This window comes from Copidosoma floridanum, unplaced genomic scaffold (genome assembly GCF_036245765.1).
Source record: "Copidosoma floridanum isolate Cflo_tuat_1 unplaced genomic scaffold, Cflo_Japanese_pri ptg000019l, whole genome shotgun sequence".
Taxonomy (NCBI): domain Eukaryota; kingdom Metazoa; phylum Arthropoda; class Insecta; order Hymenoptera; family Encyrtidae; genus Copidosoma; species Copidosoma floridanum.
In genome coordinates this window covers 6,471,600-6,495,564 of record NW_028321896.1, presented here as the reverse complement: position 1 = coordinate 6,495,564, position 23,965 = coordinate 6,471,600, and the positions used below count along the sequence as shown (strand labels likewise).

The following is a 23,965-nucleotide window of genomic DNA, read 5'->3' as shown; positions in this document are numbered from 1 at the left end:
CACATTCACACCATTGAGGTGAACTATCGTATCTCTGACGAGACAGAGACGTAAATAATGAATCACCAGTCGACAGCACTTCGCGGAGTAAGAGCTTTTTCTTTACCGCTGCATGAGATAATGCGGTTCGAAGCGTCTTGGGAGCAAACACAAAAGACTCGACCTTCATCTTTCTTCGGCGAGCCTTTTACGACTCCCCTCCAACTCCTAAATTTTTTTTTTCACAGAAGCGCGTAAAACTAACACATTGCCGTTCGTTAAAACGCGAATAAATCGCGTATAAGCATATACTGCTAAGAGCGGAGTTTGAAAAACGTATCGAAGAAGTAAATTGCATTTATGGTTTTATTTTCCTCGTTAAATGAAATATATGGATAAGATAACGTAAGCTACAAGACTCGATGTATGAAAATACAATTGAAAGCATCTCAATTTATTGTGATTCAATTCAAAGGAAAAATATAATAAATCTAAATGGTGAATAGAAGAAGTAGCGATGTCTTTACCCCGAGATATTTATTTCACACCTGGTGAACATAAACATTTCCTTATAGTTTTAATGCTCACAAATTCAGGAAAAATGAAATAAAGTTGCATCATCGTTCCCGTAAAAGTCAGACTAGTAAGTAGCTCTTTGCAACGTTTGTGCAGTAAAATTGAAAAGCACACAGGAGCTTTGCCGAAGAAGAGATGTCCTCGTTACCACTTCGAGTAACTCGTGCGACCATACAAATGAGGAAAATAGCAAAAGAGAACTCCTTCACGATCACCTACACACACGTATCTGCGTTCGCGTGCGTTCGGCCCTCCTTGGATATCCCAAAACGTCATAAACTTGCTTCTTCTTCTTCTTCGCTTCCTACGCGCCTCTTTGGCAAAAATCCTTTGGGAGTCGAGTAAATCGAGACGCAGCGTATAGAAGGGAACTGGGGGACGACTTTGCGCTCCGGCGAGCTCGCTAATAGAGCCCTTAACCCCGTAACTTTACGTGGAACCAAGTTCGGAAAAGCAACGGTGCGTACTCTGCGTTGGAATCGAGATGCAACGGGTCTTTGAGGAGAGAGGAGCATCGGCCTGCTTCATCTGACGTACCACTCGATGAAAGAAAATACGAATCACAGATGCACGCTTTTTTTTCGGATATTTTTGTCTTTGTGATCGTGGCATTCATTCGAACCACTTCACTTGTAGCTCTGACGTTCTCAAGGGTTGAAAATAAATGATGACGATGTACGTTGTTTTGTGATGCACACCAAGTGTGTAAAATCAGTGATGGAAGTGATTTACTCTCTACAGACTTTTTATGCCAATCGTTGAAGAAAAACTTATAAAAAAAAGAAGTTATATGATTACATGCTTTAAACGTGTTATCCTTTAATCACATCCCTTGGATTTTACAGTGTAGTCTTTTTAGATTGGTTCTTTTTCTATACGTTAAAATGTATACAACTAGAAAGTAATATTTTACATGACTACATTACGATGTTGCAAGCAGCGACTACACTTGCGACGTATAGTGCGCACGATGACACTACCGGGCTTCCGTGGAACAAAACTCTCTCTGCAGTGTGGGGCGCAGTATCTTTGAAAAATGGAAAAAGCCAAGGAGTAAAGAAAAGAAAAGAAAGTATGAGAAGTAAGTAAAAGAGGGCTTAACGAGCCGTGGTTCACGGGCCCTTGACCCATGGCTTCGGGAAGCCAACGAGAAAAGCCTCGAGCGTAGGCTTCTCGCTGATCCACGCGAGGATATAGCGTCTTAGGAGAAGATCCGTTGGAGAGACGGATAGCCCTTTGGAGTCATCGTGTGTGGAAAGATTTTTTTCGGATCAACGACAGAGAAAACGCTCACCTGGGCTTTTGTCTGGCCACAGTAAAGGATTTTGATTTTAACCGGGAGATGCATGGACTTGTAGACTCAAAAGTGATTAAAGTAGCTTCTACTTAATATTTACGTTTTCGGAGTAAATAAAAGTACCACTAATTCATTCGCACAAAGCTTTTTTTTTTTTTTTACCATTTTCTTGAATCATTGAAAATATTTATCCATCATTTGTTTACGACTGATATTTTATTGTTGCAAATAAGCCGTTCTTTACACGGTTTCTTAGAAACTATTTTCGTAACGGTGCACTGCTCCTTCTACTATTAGATGTCAGTGGTATAGTTGATTTAAAAAATAGTAGACGCTGAATATCATTAGATAAAAAAAATACGTGAAAACAGAACTGGTGCAAAATCAGACGAACCCTTTCGTGCGAAATCTGCCTTTTGAAAACTTCAGAGAGGATAAATGCCGGAACAGGAAAAGCTAAAGGGGGATCTTTCACGGCTTTTCTGTCTCGCACCCTCTTTTTTGCTCTGAGGCACTAGGAGGAGGTTACCCGCGTCACCCACATACGTACGAGCGTGGCGGGGGCAGCTGACGTTTAAGAAATCGACGACTTTGCGGCACTTAATTGCAGGGCTCTTGGTAGGAAGGGAAGAGTGAGCTGGTATTTCGTTTGATTACTTTTTATATCGCGAGGATTGTACCAATCAGGACTCGGGAATGAGACGAGCTTGTGTACGTTGTTTTTCTATATTGTGAAACGATACTAGCAACAATGTTTTTAAATATTTTTTAGATGTATTCGAAATTTACTCGAAAAAATTTTATCATTTGTACTTAGGCGTGTGATAGCGTAAAGTACAGCTTAAGTTTCGTTCAGAAGTATATCGGTGTATTTGAAAATTGTGTAATCAAACAAATCGCAGTTACGTTTATATGACGTTAAAGATATATGGCACGAAATTTTCAGGATAAACATTAACGAAGTCTTCTTATTAATTTTTAGCCTGTAGGGCTCAAAAAATGGACTAATATGTAATTATTAATCATATATAGGTATACATTTTAAATAAAATGGTACAACAAATTCTTCGTAGACTTGCCGTTTCTCATCTTTTCAAGCACCTCATAGTAACAAAATGCAAACCAAAAAGACAAAACTGCAACAAGTAAAAAACAAAAACAAACAAAACCTTACCTCTTTAGCCTCCATAATGGCATTGGGCTCCTTCGGTGTGCTGCATATGATGCCCAGCTGATAGAGTACGAGCAGAAACAGCAGCGCAATGATACTTAACACGAAGCCCCGGCGCGGGGTCCCGCGCGTGAACAGGTACGTCATCCCTGATACCTTCTTCGTTTGGCACTCGTGCATGTCACCGACTCGGCAGGAGCACCGCGTTCACCCTCGACTAACTCATCGTTCGTCTGAAAAACACATTTTTTTCCAACCATCACTTTGATTCCTTTTTTTGTCTCTGTTTACGATATTTTATTTTTATTTTTATTATATGCCTTTTGTCAGCAGTAACGCTGTTCATTTTACAACACACTATTCACTACATATCAAAGACTAAACATTGAAATATTGAAAATATGATCGATAGAGAGCAGCCAGCATGAAACATTACGGCACTTGAGTAGTTACGATCATCGCGCAGAGTTAATTTCTCTCTCCCTGAATTTTACACCAATTACAGTCATGGAAGAACTGTTACCCACACGTACTTTCATCGTCCGTGTTTTGCAAATCACAAATGGGGAATAGCATAGCGGTGGGCGGAAAGTTTCTAATGGACTCTGAGTCGTTGTGTAACTTTCGAGCTGGCAATTAGATTAGTATAAAATGCGACGGTTGGGGCGAAACCAAGCGCTCACATATACATACCCGATCCGAGCGTGCAAAGTCAAGTTATATGTACCCCATTGGGGAATCGGGCCAGGCGTAAAGCTTTCGATCTTTGGGTTCTGTGTGTTTTAGGTGCACTGCAAGGGATGCGAACTCGTAGTGGATCGTTCGAGAGGATAATTGCCCTCGGGATTGATATATCATCGTTCCCTCGATGATCATCGAGTCCCTTTTTATCTGTAAAAGCTCCATTCGGTTCGGGGCTTGGTAGAGCGATTTTTCGCGTCGAGAGTCGGGCCGTCGAAATCGATTTGCTCCGAATTTTGGAGCTTCACCGAGCTTTTGTTTTTAACATTTCGTGCTTAACGTGGAATGACGAGTATCGAAATTTACACAGATTTCAAAGATTATTGGAGAGAGGCTGGATAAAAATGGCACGTACAGTGAATTCGTGCAGCAGCTTTCGTGAAAGCTTTTTAAGGGCTCGATAACAGCTCAGTGCAGGTATGGAGTGCCATTCGGATGGAAGCTGCAGCTGAAAGAGTGTTGATGGTTTTTTTTCTCCAAAAAACTCTCTCTACAAATACGTTAGACGGTAGGCCGATTGGTGAGCAGTTATAAAGGACGAATCACAGTTTGTAGAAACCGATTAATCTCAACTAAAAAGAAAAAGAAAAAAAAAGGGAAATCATTAAAAGTACGATGGTTGCTGTTATGTTTTTGTAAATTTCTGTTGTAAATAAGAGCACGAGTGGTAAAGCTAGCACAGCTCAAGTCCTGAGATAATTATCGAAAAAAATGGTCCAAAGAAGATCTAAAGTTGCAGCCAAGCATTCGATACCAGCAGTTACCCATAAAAAAAGCCGATACCCATACAAATCCCGCAGCCTTTGAAACTTGTACTGTGATTTTGGTAATCAACCAGAGCTTCCCATTTTTTGTATAAGCACAAAGCAGTCGACGAACAAACGGTAACATGGACCGATGCACAGTTTTTTCAACATGTCAATGCAACCGCACAATCAGGCAGTAGACCGAGTCCACGGACATCAAACAGTCTAGCATACAAGTTCAATCCCGGCCGTGTATTGGTGGAATCGTGTACGCACGATGGAGCACGGATTGAATGAGACTTCGATGTTTTTTTTTTTACGGCTGGCGAAATTGCCTTTTGGAACGATTGCTGCTGTCTGCTCAGTCAATCTGCTGTCAAAGTGTACGTACTATATATATATATATATATATATATATATATATATATATATATATATATATATATATATATATATCATGTACTCCACGTGGAGCAAAAAAAATGAAGTGCAAGAATTAGAAACGCAGTTTTCTGTGCGTATGTACAACAAAGTCTAATTAATAAAATGTGTTTAACCAATAAAATCCACTTGATGGTGCTGGCAGCCACGAATGTCACTCAAATTTACAGTAAACATAGCATTCGTGATAAACCTGACTTTGATTAATAATGTGCACACGGAATGGAGAAAAAAACGTGTTGAATATTAACATTTGGTGAAACGTTAGTATTCCACGGACATTCCCTATTTCGGAAGCAAAAAAACAGGAGCATTCATTATCTCTCAAATCCTACGTCATCCTGCCTGTTGGCTATTTTTTTTTTTTTCCTTTGTTTTCGTTCGCAAGGCACGACCGAATCACTATTTTCGTGCCCGAAATTTTAGAGCACACGCGAGCTAATCCGAAAGCTTAGCAAACGAAAGCTGAAGTTTTTTCGTGTAAACCTGAATTTTTGTAAAAGCGTACGTGTACGAGGAAAAAAAAACAAGGCGCACGTGTAGGGAAAACGCAAAATTGCGTGAATGAAAAATTGAGAACATCGACAAAAATGAAGCCAAAAGTAAACTAGACTTTAAAGCCGTTTTTATGAAAACAGAATATTGCGAGTCGAAAGTTGCACATGAAAAGTGCGAGGTACATACCAAGCTCATCATTATTACCATAGCTATTCTGAAATAAAGTTGTAACAATATGAATGTGAACGTTTTGTTGTACAAAAAGTTCGTTATGAAAATCCAATATTTCGAATGTTCGTTTTACGCGTCAACATGCACTTTTACTGCATCAGTAGTAAAGGTCAACGTGTAGTCAAACACACGATTCTAGTAGCATGGCAGTAGTAAAGGTCAGCACATGGTCAGACATTGGTAGAATACCATATTTTTTAGTACATCGTAGTAACTTTGTTGGACAATTTCTCGTAGCACATAAACAGTAACGTTTATTGTATAAAGTCTGACATTCTTTATCGTAACACATGGTAGTTAAGGTCAATATTAAGTCAGACGCCCTTTTTCGTAACACGTCAGTGACACATAAATTTCAGTGTGCAGTAGTAAAGGTCAACGTTTAGTCAGACATTATCGTCTCGGTACATATCAGTAGTAAGTACAAATACATAGTCAGACATTCCTGATAATTTTTATTTTTCCTCGAAATGTATTAAGAGGCGTATGCTGCACTCGAAACCACTCAAAATTGTGAAATACGACGGTACTTTGACAATTTTAAGCCACAATAAAAAGCAGTAATACGAGTTAAAAATCACAAAAAACGACGATGGAAAAAAATAGCAATGTTATATATATATATATATATATATATATATATATACATGAGTTCTAGATTAGACGACAGTACTCTGCGGAAAATATTACATCTACACTCAACTCGAAGGAAAAGTCGACCACCATTAATATTCTTCTGTTCGACAATCAACACAACATTTCCGAAAGGAAGAGGGGGCGAAGTGTTCCCAAGGGAACCGCGTGTGTGACAATATGTCGGATAATACGGTGCGCTCAGATAGACAGGCAGACACTATCGTAAACATTGATCATCGCCTTGCACGTATGTATGTGTACCCACGTGCAAACCCTATGTCGTAAGGTAGATGGAAAAAAAACCACAGCGAGGAGATGATGGAAACAAGTCCTCGATGAGCAGAGAGCAGTGAAGGGGGTGGAAAAAATGGACACGAGTACGGATAGCGCGCGCAGGACTCGGTGGGATGAGAGGGGAAAAAGAAAAATGAGTCGGACGGCGGAGAGCAACTCAGCCAGAAGATAGATATTTAGCTTTCCTTGTGCACTCTTTTCTTTTCGTTTCTTTTCACCCTTTTCTTCGTCGCGTCGCTCGGTGCTTGGCGTTTATGACTTTTCTTCTCCGGCTGCGTTTCTCGGAGATGTTTTTCTTCGTGCAAGTGTTTTTCTTAAAGGATAGTTGGCTGACTGGCCAGTTGTACACTCAAGTAGTCATCAGTATTATGCTCGTTGAAAGTACGTATTTGTGCAGAATAACTGTTTGGTGTCGAAAAAAATCGTCTAGTTTAGTTTCATCTTAGCAATATGAAAAAAATGCCTTTAAGCGCCTTTTAGTCGCTAAAATCATGTGGTAAATATCTTTGAGCTTGTGAAATTCAATTCATGGTATTTTAAGATCAACAAAACGCAACTATTCGAGTTTATCCGATCAAATATCAATTCGGGGATGCCCACATGGATTTGTCCGGTTCGGCGCTCGAAGTTATTGGCTTGGCCAATAATTTTTGTTCAAAACGCAGAAAACAGTGCCATCGGAAAAATATCGGGGATCCGCACCACAGATGAAAACGATAAGCAAAGCGAGTATTTATTTTCACGGAATCAATTAAAAATGTGCACACGTGCGTATACGCGCATTCGAGCACGATAACAATAACTACCTTTGCGAGGTTTTCATTTTGCCCTCGTAAATTTTACACTTTACGATTCAAAGATAAATATACCACTGTGTTATTTTGCACGTACGTGTATTGATGTTTATACATTGAACCAGTTAATAATTCATGAATTAATGAAAAATGTATTAATAATGGGGTATTTTTGATTTTGAAATATATTTAGACTTTCATGAATATGTATTGCAGGACGATTAAAATAAAATATTCGATGCTCTTTAAATATTAATATTCAAGAGGAAGCCGTGTAATCGAGAAATCCCACGTATCAGTAGAAGAGCTCGTGCATTAGTCAGCCGTGCACGTTTTCGCTGTACCTTTTTTTTATTATTTGAACCATGGCATGAATTATTCCAATGTATTGCGTTTATCATAACAAAAAAACCGAGACTGATCCTTTTCACAAAGCTATTGAACAACATTCGCGTTATGTGATCAAATCATTACGAAAAATGATATGTAAGGCTTTACATAGAGGACTATTTATATAAAAAAAAAAAATCAATCAGTTACTTTCTACGTTGTATGATGTGTCGATGATGACATTAAACGATTTTTGTTTAACTAACACATGAATTTGCTAAAAAGTTTATGGTCAAGCGTATCAGTTAGTCTTGAAAGTTTATCGCAGCAGTAAAAAGGCAATTAATCATCTCGGATTATATTGCACAGCATAGCTCGGCAGACGAATTTTTGTCGACGTTCATTGAGCCACGGAAACGACGGCGTACGTGAGTTGGTAGCCAAGCCGAGTAGGCGTATATATACAGCTACTGCCACGGAGCGCGAAATTTATGTGCAAAAGCTTTCAAAGTCCCTCCCTGAGGACTCGAGAATTCTTCACGCAAAGTTTTATCAAAAGTTGCCCGAGAGATAATTTTTTTTGGGCCACTCTCTGTGGATAACGATTGCTTATAGGAGACGGATTTCCAGAGCTGCGAGGCGTATCGCGTCAAAGAAAAAGAGGCAGAAAAGCGCATTTGTTTATTGGCCTTTAAACTCGAGAGTATACGAGAACGAGAGGTGAGAGCTGTCGCGATTCGGAACGAGCGCCTCGTGAAAGGGTTATGAAACTGCAGCCCCGGGCGCCCGGAGCACACGGCGAACGGAGGAGAAAGAAAAAGGAAGGTGACGGGGCAGCGAACAATTTTCGGGATCCAAACCCGTGGTACGCGCGAGAGAGAAAAAATGAGAACGCGGTTGGCGACACGACGCGGTGAAATGTGGAGCTTTGCATGCGTCCGTTGTGATAGACGTGCCCGCTTGGAACTGCCGTGCGTATTGTTGCATATTATGATGCGGTGCGTGGGTGGTGATCGAAGAGGATGGCTGAAATTGCGATGCGGGAGAACAAAAGGCTGGTTATTATTTTTTCTTCTTTTTTTCCCTCTGCTTTTGTATTGGGTCGTTGGTGTATGGGGGACTGGAAAAACGGGGCTGTCGACGTTGATGGAAACGTAAATTATTTATTGATATTTTTTCCTCATCAAAAAGATGGGACATATTTTAGTTGAAATTTTTACTGATTATGTTTGTAACATCTACTAAGGGGATCGGTAGAGTTGGAGCTTTTAGGAAAAAACAAGGACTACTCGATAAGAATTTACTAATGAGGTTCTATAATCTGATTGTACAAAGTAGATCGACATCTCAGTTTCTCGTGTCTCCAGCACCGAATGAAGAATAATGACTCTATACAATATGCACGATTTTTTTGTTTTTTAATCAATTTGTATCAATCACTCACCGCCAACTTTAAATTTCCATTATCGATTCTTTTTCCTCAATTTAAATTTCAAGGGAACTTTCAAACTGCAGCCAAAACAAATTTCAACAGCAGCCTTCAAAGCAGTATCGAGCATAACAGGGGCGAAATTAGATGGCGGGACACGGGCGTGAAAATAAAGCGCGAAGAAGTGTTAAAAAAGAGGGAATAAGGGTGCGTACAGGATGACAGCACCGTACTAAAGAGAGGGGGCTGCTAAAGAATTCCAGGCGACTGGTTTCTGAAGTTTGTAAGCGTCGCCTTTTTTCCAGCCGTTTACGGCAGCTCGTGAAAGGGAGGATAAATAGGACGCGCGTACACGGTTGGCGACAAAGAGAGGCGAGTGCGTGCACCGATGCGCTGTTTTTTTTTTTTTTTTTTTTTTTTTTTTCAAGGAGGCGCGTGCAAACGCATAATTCGACACTTTGCAAGATTTTTGGGTAATTCGTGCGTTTGTAACGAGCATTTTTGATTTGAAGCCACTTAGTCATTCGCAACTTCTGTAATTTGTAATTAAATACATTCATCCAATTTCAAACTATAAAAGAAATAATCAACTAGAAATTTCAATACGTATGTAACGATTACTTTACAAAATTTGTTTGTATCAGGTTTTGTTTTATTGAAAAACGATAAAACAGAAATGAGGCTATTGCCTTGTAGAACATGAACGCGATGTATATACCAATTTTCAAGACACAAGAACAATGTTTTCTTTTTTTCATTCTTTTCTACAACCTAAAATATAATTACTCCGCGACAATGGTCAATATCAGAGTGACGAGGGAGGGCAATGTAAAATTATATGAATCAAAAGTCGGTCAAATTTGTTTTCTTCATTCGATATTGACAAAACAACATTTCAAACACAATCGTATCCAAACTATGTTGATTTTAATTCACATCCTAAAAAAATAAAAAATAAATTTTTTAAAAGAATCCTATCACAAGGAACAAGGTAGAGTAAAGGACACGACGACCCGTCTGGAAAAGTTGACACATACAGTGAATTTAGTGAAAACCAAGACGCCCACGCGCAAGTTCTACACGGTGGTAGACGACAAACCACACCCTGCAAGCTCTGTAATACTCCGGGAAATCCGATCAGGGCGCCTCGTACAAAGGGATATCCAGGAGACGCAGATACTGTTACTCCACGGAGCTTGCTCCGGTGTTGTCGCATGGAAATTAACAAAGTTGCGAAAATCTTGTACGTGACTTGAAAGTAAAACAATACTACTTTATTCGTTATTGAAGTGAATGCACCACGCAATTTCCAAAACGTATTGATGATACCGATTGGCTGTTCAACAACAAACTCCGTTCAAAATGAGCAAAAAAGGAAAAGTGCCATCAAAACCCAAGACGAGTCGGCTCGATTAATTCAACGCATAATACAGCAGGCCTCGTCGGGTTAATAGCTTGACCGACGTCCGGGAGAAGGGAGGAAATTAATTACTTTGGTCACGTCCACGTAGCAGTCAACTACCAGCGGCATCTCGACGTTTGTCTCAAAGTTCTCGCAGTTCGCTTCTTGTGTGCTCCCGTCTCGGGCGAGGTATACGACCATCGCTAACTGTACACAAGTTCGACTCGTCACGTGCACGTAGGAACGGCATTGTTCGAGTTAATGAGCATTTAGCAGGCCACCGTTTTGCATCGTGAGATGATTATGATGAAGATGCTCCATGTGTCCCATTGACTTGTAATTATGCCTCTTCTTCCCTGTACCTAAGTTTTCGACGCATGAATACAAATTGATGTTTTAAACGTGCCAATCTTGGTACTGCATATTAGTTCGACAAAAATACAGAGCAATTTTTTTTTTGTCACCAAGTTATTCGTGTGCGCTTAAAGAGAAAGAGACCTGAAACGTGTACCCAACATAAAATTAATGTTACAAAGACGCAATTGATCCTTACTTACTTTTTTGATGGCAGTAAAAGTAAATTAAAAAAAAAAAAAAAAAAAAAAAACGCATGTATCAAAAAATCAGTCGTCAAAACGGAAATGATGAAAGATCGAGAGCTTTATAACATGAGCACAGCACGTATACAAGTCCAACAAGCCTGCATCGCTGCCAGCTACAAATTTAATGACATCAAGGAAGGGAGTACCCTCTGGACCCCATAAGTCCTGCGATGAGATTATATCGTCGAACCAATCATTCTCGGCGCTCCGCTTCGTCGTGTCCTTTCAAGCCCGTAGTACACGTACTATGGACCCAAGCACACAGAGCCCATACAACAACTCGTTGTCGTGTACGAGCTTGGTAACTATAGGCGACTCAAGTTCAACGGGGGCGCAGGTCATCGTCTCCTACCGATGTACTCGCAACACACTTGCCCCCCTCCCCCCCCACTAGCAGTGCTGATAGGTATTATAGCGCGCACTAACAGGTAACTCGGGCTAAATGACGTAATAGGCTTTGTCGATGGCTATTAACACGGCGCGTCTGGATCTTTTGGCTCCATATCCCTCCGTAAAAACGAACGCTGTGCCAAAGTTGATTTATCTTTCATGGACGTTTAGAGCGGCTTGGCTTATTCAGGGCTTGTTTTCAGCTGCACTGGAGCACTGCGAGGTGATGTTTTATTCAAACGAAGATGATCCATTAGACGTGCGCTCTCGTCGTATTCGCTGTTATTTTTTTTGTAACGTGCATACATCCGTTCAAGTGGGTTTAATTGGTTAAGGGGGAGAGTCGTTTTTTAACTGTCCCCGTTTTGACGTACTAGTTTTCGTACTCGGGGAGTACGCATGTATTTAACAAGTAAACAGGAGGAGATATGTGAATTTCAGGAGTTTGGCAGCGAGAATTTTCCGGTCAATAGAAAGTTCCCCATCGCGTTTTAAGCTGCTGAGCGGAGAAAGTGGAGTCTGCCCAAGTGTGAAAATATTTAAGCTCGAAGTCCGATTCGAACCGTGGTGTGCATGGACCTAGTGCGAAGGCGTGTAAAATATTTCAACGAGCGACAAGAAGTGCGCTTCTGTGTATTCTTCGCGAACGAGACTTTGGAAAAGTTTTCGCGATGTATGCGAATATATATGGTGTACGAAAAATAAAGAGGGCATCCTTTGGAAACTCAAATATATGCTGATTTTTTAAATTCTATTTGCAATTTATATGCTTCTATCATGTGAGAACGTGGCATATTGGATATTTAAAGTTTATGACATTCGGTTCCTCGTGTAATTTTGAATTAAAAATTTTTTATTTGCAAATCACAAAGGAAACTGTTTAGTGATGAGTTTGAGTCATTTTACAACTGCAATAGAAATGGGTGATTAATTTTTTTTTTTTTAATGAAAATAAAATTGGTAGATAATAGTACCTTACACCACGATGGACAAGTGCTATCATTTTTACATAAAGTAAATCGGAATCTTGTCATAAATTTTCGATACAGGCATCATAATAAAAGTTTACACAGCTTGGCTACCGTTGCCCACTTAGTCACCTGATGATGACTTTGAAATGTGAATAAAAATATTTCCATTTTTAATCAACAAAATGGGATCATATAACGGACTCAACACCAATTGTCGTGACTCTATTGTCTGCTATCTAAAAACAAGGTACAATAACTCGTAAACACCAAACTTTTTGAAACAAGCAAATTTTATCGGTCAACGTATTCTCCCAGCAGCAGCAGTAACATCGTGGCACTAACGTATTCGCACGTGTAGCGACTATAACTCAACCAAGTGGCCACGATTTAAGGCCACAAAAGCAAGAGGCCGCACATACATAACACATGCACGAAAAGACGCACGATATCGCGCTCACAACGGCGAGCAATTGCAATTAATAGCCCAGACTTACACTGGCTCTCTCTCTCTCTCTCTCTCTCGCTTCAGAGAGTGCTATTGTACCTTTGCGGCGAGCTTCAAGCATCCAAGGAACGCGAATGAATCCGAATTTGCGGGCCACGGCTTTTAATTGCCACGTGATTTTCTTCGGCGAGTAATTTGAAATTTCTACGCTCCCCGCGTACACCACCGCTAAAACAATTTACCCTCAAATCGTACAGTCTACGCGCTATACGTGAATCAAAGCTCGATTTATTTCCCACCAATTTAAATTCCAGGCAAACCATAGCATCGGAACATATATACACGCTCCAAATATTCGACTTGGAATAAGAGACGGTCGCTCAAAGTGCGCTTCCCCTCAACTCAATATCTGCCTGTTTGAATGGACTTTTTTTTACACCCCCCTCGTATGACGTAGCCTCTGGCTGTCACCTTCTCTCGTGCGACAAAATTTCCCGACTAGATTTGAATTTTTTTTTTGTTTTTCCAATCTCCCCGTGTAATTGGCCGGACGAGCTTGCAGATCGAATCCACCGGGCGGGAGGTCTCGCGTCGCTATTTATCCCGGGCACTCAATCAGACGGACGTTGCACTTTCGGGCGGGACGAATAATTTATACCGATCGTAATTATGCGTCGGTCCCTCTGACACGTGCGATTTACGACTCGTGACTCTCTGATTTGATTTAATTTGCACGCAGCGGGACGATTGATTGCGCACTATCAAAATTGCCGCTTCGAACGATGGGGGTGCGTTTGGAGCGTGCGTGTGACATGTAAAATCAATACATTATCCTTTTAAAAAAATATGCTAAAAACACTTGCACATCGGTACCGATGCACATGGGATATCTTGAATGTTATTGTACAATCCTAGTGTGAAAAAGCAAAGAGTAAGGAACACATTCGTAAAATCACGCGGGTCTCAAGAAATCGAACAAACACACACAGATACACGTCGTTGCGGCGTTGACGTGAAATATGTCCACTGGTACGGAGTCGCCCGCAGGAATTTATTGCCATGGTGCGTCCGTGTCGACGAGCACTGATCTGGCTAAACGTGACTTTCGAGATACCCGCACCGACGTGACTGATGCGATGTATTCGACCTTTTTTTTTTTACCCTCGGCAACGGAGCTTATTTTATTATCTGTTGCTCTCTTTCTTTTCGAGACCCCTATGTTTATACTCTGATTTCTAGGATCGACTTTTTTTGCGAGCTGGCTCGTAATTAAGTTTGAATTAAAAACACTACAATTTTTTAGCTTTAAAAGAATTTTAAAGACTTTTTTCGTTTCCCCATCCTAGGTGGAATATTTAAAGCTCGGTAATTTGGATGTTTCAACAATTAAAAAGTACACGTGTCATCTGCGTATCCATTTGTCAAATCGTCGAAAGAATTGTTTTTTCAATTAATTTTCAAAATTAGCGCTTTGGGAAAAAGATAAAGATGCACGTTATGGGGAAAAAAATCGAGATTGTCAAAACCCCGGAATTTCGAAGGAAGCCCCTCCATTTCGACCACATACACGTACAAAAGCTTGAAATTTTATTCCAGCGAGTAAATCGCGACGGCCAGCGAAAAAAAGGGGGAGAGCAGAGTCTTTCAATCCCAGCGGCCCAATAGAATTTTTTGGCCTCTCTTTTCGTTCCGGATTCCGGAGGATATTAGAAACGTGCGGGGCTTGCCCACCGACGGCCGCCTGATGTGTATCGGACGCTACTTTCCCCAAAAATTCAGTGGCCGCTTCCAAGTGCACACACAGCTACTCCTGAGAAATTTAATGCCCTCCAAGTCCCGTGTAGGTAGTACAACCACTGGCGCTGGCATGAAATATAGAACTTTCAAAAAAAACCCTTTTAGAGGGTAAAATTATTACTTTTTTTATCCCTCAAATGAAAATGTTTACAGAATACGGCATATCGGACGATAAGTTTTTTTTTTTTTTTTTTTTTTTTTTCGTCAAAACCATGACTAAAATCCTCCAGGTCGTATACCGAAATAAAGGAGGATTGAAAAAGAGCTCATCGGTATTAGATGCACAGTGCATGTGATGGATCTTTCAGGATACCTCTTCTTTAACGTAGTTAATAGAGTCACATTGTACCAGTAACAGTGACTTTCATCTTTATACCTCTGGCTCAATGGGTAAGTAATCGTCCCTTCGTAGTATACGAATATATTATATTTTAATGGATGGTATCAGAGATTTAGAGATCGACGTGTTTAACCTACGCTTGTTTTCTCAGTCATCGGGGATGATCTAATCGCTTGGGTCATTTAGTCCTTGAAAAGTATCGAGCAAAACTGAACGTAAAACACTTGGAGAGTAAACCCTTTTTCTCCGGTGTCGATGAAAGATTGAGTGCCCACGGCTCTCATCCATCTCAGACATCACCCTGGCGAGCACATCGCCAGCGTAAATTTCCAACTCGGTAAAGAAGGAGAAGAACAACAAAAAATTCTTGGACAGCAAACTAGCAAAGAAAAAACAGCCAGCCACGCGCTCGATACTTCCATTCGGCTGGAAGTACTGATTAATGGAAGTACCGTCGTTGAACCGCAAAACATCAAGTAGTCACGGTCAAGCTATGGTCAGACAAACTTTCCGATCGCTCATTTTTCAATCTGCCCAGCTACCAACGCTCTGTTATTTCTTTCGAGTCACTAGATTTCAAATTTCTTGTACTTTTCCTCTGTATCCAGGACGTGGATAACTTTATACTCTCTTTTTTTCCTTTTCCAGAAAACCTAAAGGGTATCTCGGATCTGAAAAGAATTTCCAGTTAATCCATCCCACGAGCTGCTAAATTTTCCAGGCTCCAAACAACCGTTTTCTCAAAGAAAGGAGTAAAAACAAAAATTGAAAAACCGAGCACAGTTTAATCGAGAAAAACAATTCCAAAGTTCACAGAAGTCGGCAACCGAAAGAGTAACGTTCTCGTTATGCCCCGAGGATTTTTCTCGGTCAACTTTGCTCCCACCGCGAGTCACAAGCTTCTTAAACGCGCAAACGAAAATAATAGAAAAAAAAGGGGTGGAAAGGCACGAGGGGAGAGAAATAAAGAACGCATTTGCGAAATAGCCCAGCACCGCGAAATGCTGCACATTAAATCCTTAAATTAAGAGGCCAGCGACGCGGAGTGAATTTCCTGCAGCCCTTTCTCCCTCCGTAGTAATTTGCGTTCGTGCGCCAAAAGGCATAATAATAAAGCAAAGGGAGCTACGGTTGTAAGGAAAAAGAGCTCTCCACGGGCACGAGGAGCACTGTGAAAAATAGTAACGACATTGCTCACACAGGAGCCACTTGCCACTACAAAGCTGTACCGCCATTATGGTGCTACCTTATGGGAAGGTATTACAGAGTGCGCGTGGCGTGTAAGACTCGAACGAAAGCAGAAGTGAGGCCACTCCTCGGTGCCAACTAATTACTCTATCGATCGACGAAAGCCATATTCTCCACCCATTGCGTCACACGAATTGGGGAACAGTATTAAGGACGTGTTTTTTTTTTCATCTTTTTAACACAGAGTAGGTAATACTTTTGTGCTTGTCTAGCGAACCCTTCTTAATTTGTACGCGCAAGGGATTGATTAAAAAAAGGAGCAGCGACTGCGGGACGAGTTTAATGAAAGCTCGGAGAGGGGGGGGGGGGAGGTGTCGGTGCAGCACGAAAGTACCGTGCTGATTTCAGTCGGACGTCGCGAAGGTCATGTTTTTCTTTAGCGCGGGGTTTTCATTCGACTGAAACTATTACCCCCGGGGAAAAATTTTCCGCGCTCCCACGTGCTTGGGATTCCCAAGTTACTAAGTGGCTACGCGCTGCCCGCGGCTGTTAATGAAATATCAAAGTCACGTTGTCTTTCTTCTTGGGGAAGAAAAAAATAAATAAATAAACGTACGTGACGAGCAACATGAGCTTCGGAGGATGATTTGGATTTAGGATGTTTTTCTTCGCGTTCCTCGTCGAGCTGCCACTGTTAATACAAGGGTTAAAGTGTGTAGTTGAAATTTTTGTTTTTTATAAAACACATCGTGGGGGCGTGGATAATAATTTTAAGGACAACCAAATCTATGGTGCACCAATAGTGGTTAACCAGTTCCATGAAATTGGACACATTTGAATGGGAAAAATCAATGTAGTAAAGCTGTGGAGTTGAAAAAGTTGTGTGTCACAGATTTAACATATATAAAAGTGTATAAAATATATGGCAGAAATGTTTTACCTTCTACAGCCTTCTTATGTCAATCGTTGATGAAAAAAATAAAATAGTTTAGTTTAATGGAATAGGTGAACTGTAGTTCACGAAGCCCGATTTGGTTTTTCTTAAAAGTACTTCAACAAACTTGGATTTTACAGTGTGAGCTTGCGAGGAAAATATCTTACAAACCGTAATCGTACGCTCTTCAAATAACGAGAACGTGTTTCAGTATTAGTATCCGGGGAGAGGAAAAAATATTGAATCCCACGTGAGGTGTCTTCTCGCACTTGATTTCCGGTGAACGTCACGCTCGTCCCCGGAAATGAACTCTTGTGTGCCGCACCTCGCGTTTACGCGTTAACGTGACTATTTGCACTGTACCAGCGCTTTATTTTCACTTTGGAGTGTCGTCATTATACACCATTTATTTTCTTTTCGACCCAACAAACGTTGGGTGATTCATCCGTAGTTCAATGAAGATTCCCAGCTCAAAGTCCAAGTAAGAACTCGCAAGTTGGCAGATACAGCTTCGTTCAAACATTTCGATGATTATTCAGAGAACTCAAAAAGCTTAACATTCGCTCCCCTCTCCGGAGGGTCTCAATTAGCTTTCCTACCCTCACGTGTTCCGTCTTGCGTCAAACGAGCTCTTTCTGCCTCCTGCCGGAATAAGCGAGGAGATAAGAGCAACCGTGGCAAGATTTTCGTCAACTTCAAAGGTGAATTAGAACTCGTTCCCGGCTCTCTCATTTGCCAAGTCAAGCTGCACGTTTGGTTTCCTTGTACTTGCTCCAACTACGCTCGCGACTTTGCCGAGTCGTATATTTCGCACTTTCCGATCCGTTTGTGACGTGGAGGGTGTGATTTACGAGAGTTGCCAAGTGTCGAGATTTTTTTAGTGTACTGTTACAGAAGTTAAAAAACACACCGTCATAGGGCACGTAGAGGCGGAAAAATACAAAAGGGGAGAGTCTAAAGTGAGATAGCTGAAAACGCATCACCGGCAGTTCGCAGCTTCTATCTCTTTATTTACCTCGATATTTACGGGGCAAGCTTTGATCCCACGCATCTCCTGCACCGCGACGGCAATAACACCTAGATGTGTTACGGCCCTGGTATTTCGGAGTTTTACGAGTGAAGCTTTTACGCGCAATAAATATAAAAAAAAGGGCCAATCTTTGTGGCGCTGCAAAAGTGCCTCATTTCGGTGAATCTTTCGTTTCTTTTATTTTTGTTGCCGTTCAAAGTAGATAATTTTTTATTTCGGTGTAAACGGATAAACACGACACGATTTTGTGTTACGTGGAACACGTATGCGTAAACCAGAAGTGCGAAAATGTAACACTGATGAATATACACAGCACAATACAAAAATTTAGTACGCACCAAAATCCATTTTGAAATGTAAATACCCGCCAAGCGTCTTACCCGAAATTGTCGCGTTGCGCTATGCGCCAGCAGAAGAAGAAAAAAAAAGGAGTGCTCGACTACAGAATGCCTTAATCTCGATTCAAATTCACGAGAGCAGTGAAGATGCAGCCCCGGCGACAAAAGAAAAAAAAAAGAAAAAAAAGCCCGAAAGGAGAAAACACGTAATTTCTTTGCCTCGCTTTGGCCTGTTCATAATTTCAGGGGGCTCTTTACGAGGGCAATTCCAGCGCCACTCGTCGTTGCCGCCCCGGAAGCCAACAGCACCTTTTTTCTCACCAGGGCTCTCTTCTTCTTCTTTTCTTTTCACATCAAAGTGGAGGTGATGGCTAAACTTCAAGAGTCACGTTTCCGCGGCATGACGGCTCCTTTTCTGCGCAACGCAAGGATACTCTGGATTAGCTGTCAATCGGAGAGTGCTTTTATTCGCTTGTCTCGCAAGCTAAGAACTTCATGATGCGTGTTTCGTGTCAATTTTCACATCCGACTTGCCACGAAATTCATTACAAACGGTCTAGAAATTAGTACGAAAGTAGGTATCGGAATATCAACTTACTCGAGTATGGAAAATAAAACGCCAAGAGTTTGCGAAGAAGTTTTCCAAACTCGCGAAAAAAAAAAAAAAAAACGAAGCAGCAGCTGGTGCAGATTTCAAGGGGACTGTATTACACTCGAAGGGGGGAACGCACAGCAGCAGCGGAGGTAAACTCGTGCAGTTCGTGACTCCCGCAGCACTACGCACGTTTTGGTAATCACGACTTTGCCGAACTCTTATTACGAAGTTAAACAATGGGCGCTCGTAACAGAGAGAGAGAGTGTGTATTTGCGAACCAAAACGACTCCCTCCCTGTACCGCTCTCTTATTCCATCGCGCTAACAATGACTTCGACACGAAGGCGCGACTCACTCACGAAACAAGTTTCCGTTGTACCAGTTTCCGACACCTTCTATACTTGTTGTACGTAGACTATATACTATAGTACTATATACCTTCCTATCCGTGGACAAATTGCTCGCCGCTATGGAGTCCTGCTGCTACTGCTACACTGAGAGAGCGACAACTTAATTATTCGCTGCTCGGGGACATAAATTATAGTTTCTGATTGTTGTGAGTTGTTTTTTTCGTCTTTTTTTTTTTTTTTTTTTTTTTTTCAACAGTTTTGTTATCAGAGTACTCTGCTCATTGGATTTAATAATGCACAATTCAACTAGCGATTCGGATTGATATTAAAAACGAGTTTTGTGTGCACTCAAACAAAAAATGAAGTAGTAGAAGGTACGTATAGGCAGGCAGGACTGACGAAACTTTTATTAAATATTACTGTTTGAAGAGAGCATTGTTTGAAAGCGGAAGTTGAGAGAAATTTCGTATTATTGTTTGGTTGAAGCAAATAGCGCGGAGAAGCCAATATCTACGATGAAAGTTGTCGGAAATTTTAAATTGAAAAAAATATCAAAGATTTTCCAATAACACTTGTGATTAGCTTGAGGCACTATTTACTCTCTAAATTTGAAATAGTAAAAATTTCACTATTTTCGCAAGTGAGCAAGATTTTCACTGTCAAATTAGTGAAAAATCAGGGTGTTTATTCCCACCCCCATCGATGCAAATTTTAACTCTTAATATGTATCAGTAATCCAATAAACGATCTTGATCCTAATGAAGATCATTGTACAGCCTATACACATTATTTTCATTAGTATCAACAATAAGTTAACCCACTAATTGAAATAGTGAAACGTTGACTTTACTAGTGAATATTTACTCTTTCACAGAGAATATTTACTAGTTCAAGTAATTTATAAGTATAAAACTTTGAAATAGTAAAATCACCTGTTTCAGTGCACTATTTAGAAAAAGTTGTATGCATTTATCACTATTTCAAATTTAGAGAGTAGTTTGAAGTAACAGATGATGCTCTATATTCACAAACGTTACATAGATCTTGATTTCGACAATTTAAAGTTCAATTTACTCCAGTAAATGCGTTTTGTCGTTAAAAAAATTACAAAAAAAATGAAAAAAAGGTCGAAAAAGTGACGAAAGTAACTAATGACTCTCACCGTCAAACAGCCCAGATAGCATAAGGACACGGCACTGCAAGCCTAAAAACAAGCAGAGAGAGAGAGAGAGGAAAGAAACACGTGCCGCACTAAACAGCATTCCCGCGAATTTGGCTCGAGGTCGTATTTCAACCCCCCTTTTTTTCTCCCGCCCCGCGCCACACCTCAAGCCATACAAAAGCTCATAGCTCAGCAACAGGAAGTTGCAGGGCTCCGTTTCACAGCAACAGTAGCAGTGACAGCTCGTTCTCGCTTCGAAGGTGGGTTATACGTATAGCTCGGCCAAATGAATAATTCACCGGAGCCCCATTTGCATGTGCACTCTCTTGTGCCGGGACGCCGCAGCGTAAACAGCCGTTCTCCCGCGCGAACGAGCGGCAACTTCATTTCGACTTTACGACGTGCTAATGGCCTCTCCCAGCGGAGTTTTAGCCTCACGGCCACCACCCCATCTCTTTCCGTGAAAAGTTTCGCTCGCGGCAAACCAGGTATAGTAGTTTACACGCGGCAGTCGTGCGCTAGAGAAGTTTTACCGAAATACCGAAGGGCCCCGCTACTTTTGTACCCAGACTTAGGCATGGACGGGTTTTTGGTGCTCCAAACTCGAGGATTAGCCGAATAGTGCTTGTGGAAAATTTTGCACTCAGGGAGATTGTTGAAAAATATTACATTGGCTCGTTTTGTACGAACGACTTTAGTTTCTGGCTTCCAACGTGACTCTGTTGAGTTCGAAGACAATATTCCAATGGAAATAGGGATCGAGGGTAATCAGAACCAATTTTACCACCTGGAGACATATAAATTTTCATTCTCATGTCAAAATTTCCATAAACACGTATAAACGCCCAATTAAAACAATGTTTCTCTAAAACTTTCTAGGTTGCGCAATGATATTAATACATCCAGATATTGCATCGCGTCTCGTGAATACAAATAGTACCGAATGAACGAAAAAAAAAAAAAATAAAAAATAAAATAAAGAGCGGATAACAAGAAGAAAATTGAGAAATGTAAAAAAAAAGGTGGAAATTGAATGAAACGATTAAAAGCACCTCTGGGGCTGATAATGAGACGAAGAGGAAAAATGTCCCTTTTAAACTTTCGTGGCTTTTTTTTGCCCTCTCGCGTAAAACCACATCAAAGCAACGCTGCATGCACTTCCTGAGGCAAGGAGCGTCTTTGAGAGGGTTTCCGTGCACGAGTAGAATCAAATTACATGAACCCATTACTCTTGGTTACGCCTATATGAATATACAGCGTTGGTACTGGCCTGGATGCTTGCAGAAATAAAAAAAACGGGTAACAAACGCGTTTTCCCATTATTACATCCATTTCACAGAATGAATTGAATTAATTTTTGATTTCGAATGTTAGCTAGGTCTTCTCATTACTTTCCGAGCTCGTTTCCTTCTTCTTTCTTTTCTATGCAAGTGAAAAGCTGTCTCCTTTCTCTCTACCCTGTTTCTTGCACTTTAGTTTAACAATGCCCTCGGGTTGGTGACAACAATGACTACAGCGATTCTAACACGATGACACAACGTTACTTGTTACCACCAGGAGATAATGCCAAGAAAAAGAAAGCTCTCGAAAAGAAAGAAAATAAACAAAACATAAAAGGCGTAGTTTTTTTTTTTCTTCATCTCGCAATTAAATTTATTTTGATACCTCGAGATGCTGTGTCCGTACGTTAACAATAACTTGCGCTTGTTTGTTCTATTATTCATTTGCGTGATGGGTGCTCGACACTTTTCCACATTTTCGATATCATACTAGGGCTTCGCTTCCGTTCATCCGACCTACATACTGGGTCAATAGCGTGAAAGGCCGTCCAGTAGTTGAAAAAGAAAATACAACGAGCTCAATCCGAGCAAAGGTATCGAAATTTAATTTCGGACCAAATCAATGGTCACCCCTCGCAGTTACGGATTTTCGCTTTTCGGTTAACCAATTCCGCTAATGAGCTCAACAGGTACTAAGCTAATACGATGCGCGGACTCGCTGTACTTGGCCGGCGATAACAGCTTAAACCTACCTACACTGATCTATTTAACGCCTACTTTTTTGATCACCAGGTAATTGGAGGAGTATTAAGCAGCGTTTGCCAATTGAGTAGGCAAATTTAGCAAAGATAGAGTAGTCACGCAATTGAATTCTCTCGTTATACTCGATGTTTAGCCAACGTTTCAGTTGACCAATTCAACAAGCACATTTTTTCGCACAGCGATGTCGGAGCTTCAATGAGCGGCTGGTCTAATTTAATTCTAGTGAATCAAACTGTCAAAAAAATGCTATCGGTTGAAGGTACACCGAGTCACGTGCTGGAAACGTCAACTCGGTAAACTTTTCACGAGCGGAATATTTGCCGAAGTAAATCACAGGCGTGACACTCTTGATCCAAAAATCTTAATCAAACATTGCTGCTGGTGGTGGTGGTGGCGGAAAATTTATCGTTCGGCTGTACTAATAAAAACTCAACAACAACGACGGCGTCAAATAAACCTACTCGAAATACATTGGTCACGTCAAACGGAGGTCGTACATTTCACGCGCCACTACTGTAGAAATTCCACGTGTGCTTGGATTTCGTCTCACCAAGTGCCACTGACAGAAATAAATCATTCGCAGGACAATCATATCCATAGGCAGAAGAGCCCGAAGTCTGTTAATTGTTTGATTTGGCATCGAACAATTGATGGGACTTTTACGAGATGAGCCTCTCGTTCCCCCAAGTAAATCTATACATAAATACTCAATAAACAAGCGAATCGGAGTATATTTACGTTTAACGATGATAATTCAGTGGAATAATCTCGGGATGGCGTACGAGGTCATTTGTTATCTCCCGCGCGTATCGAGCCGTTTGCGTGGAATATGAATGCGAGTGAGCTCCCCTTTTCTGTCGTGCTTCCGATTCCTATTCACAGTGCGTACATATTACGTGGTTGTTCCATGTATATTTGGAAAAATACTGGATGAGATTTGCGTCAACTTTTTTGATGTTACGTTTGTTTTTTAACACGTACTTAAAGTCGCACTCCACGATATCAAGACGACTCTGGCCAATTTCGACTGTTATTGACAAATATCGACATCACAAAATTACAAAATTATGGTCTTGGTTATCGACTTGTCTTGCCCTGAACTTTCGATATCGCAGTATGTTGACCTGCGCACGTAAAAACCTATAATATTTACGATGATCATTGCGCTCTGATCTTCGTGCTCTCATATCAGCTCCGACACATAAATATGCTCTCTT

The 23,965-nt window shown here is 40.9% G+C and overlaps 1 protein-coding gene across 1 annotated transcript in view; it reads right to left on the bottom strand.

Annotated features, from left to right (window-relative positions):
• The window catches only part of Tpst (tyrosylprotein sulfotransferase), a 124,557-nt gene that overhangs the window by 8,608 nt on the left and 91,984 nt on the right, over positions 1 to 23,965 (bottom strand). The window contains exon 5 of the mRNA XM_089592665.1: positions 3,027 to 3,256. Within this exon, the coding sequence (XP_089448791.1) occupies positions 3,027 to 3,203 (177 nt within the window). The 5' untranslated portion in view covers positions 3,204 to 3,256. The remainder of the gene's footprint in view (positions 1 to 3,026; positions 3,257 to 23,965) is intronic.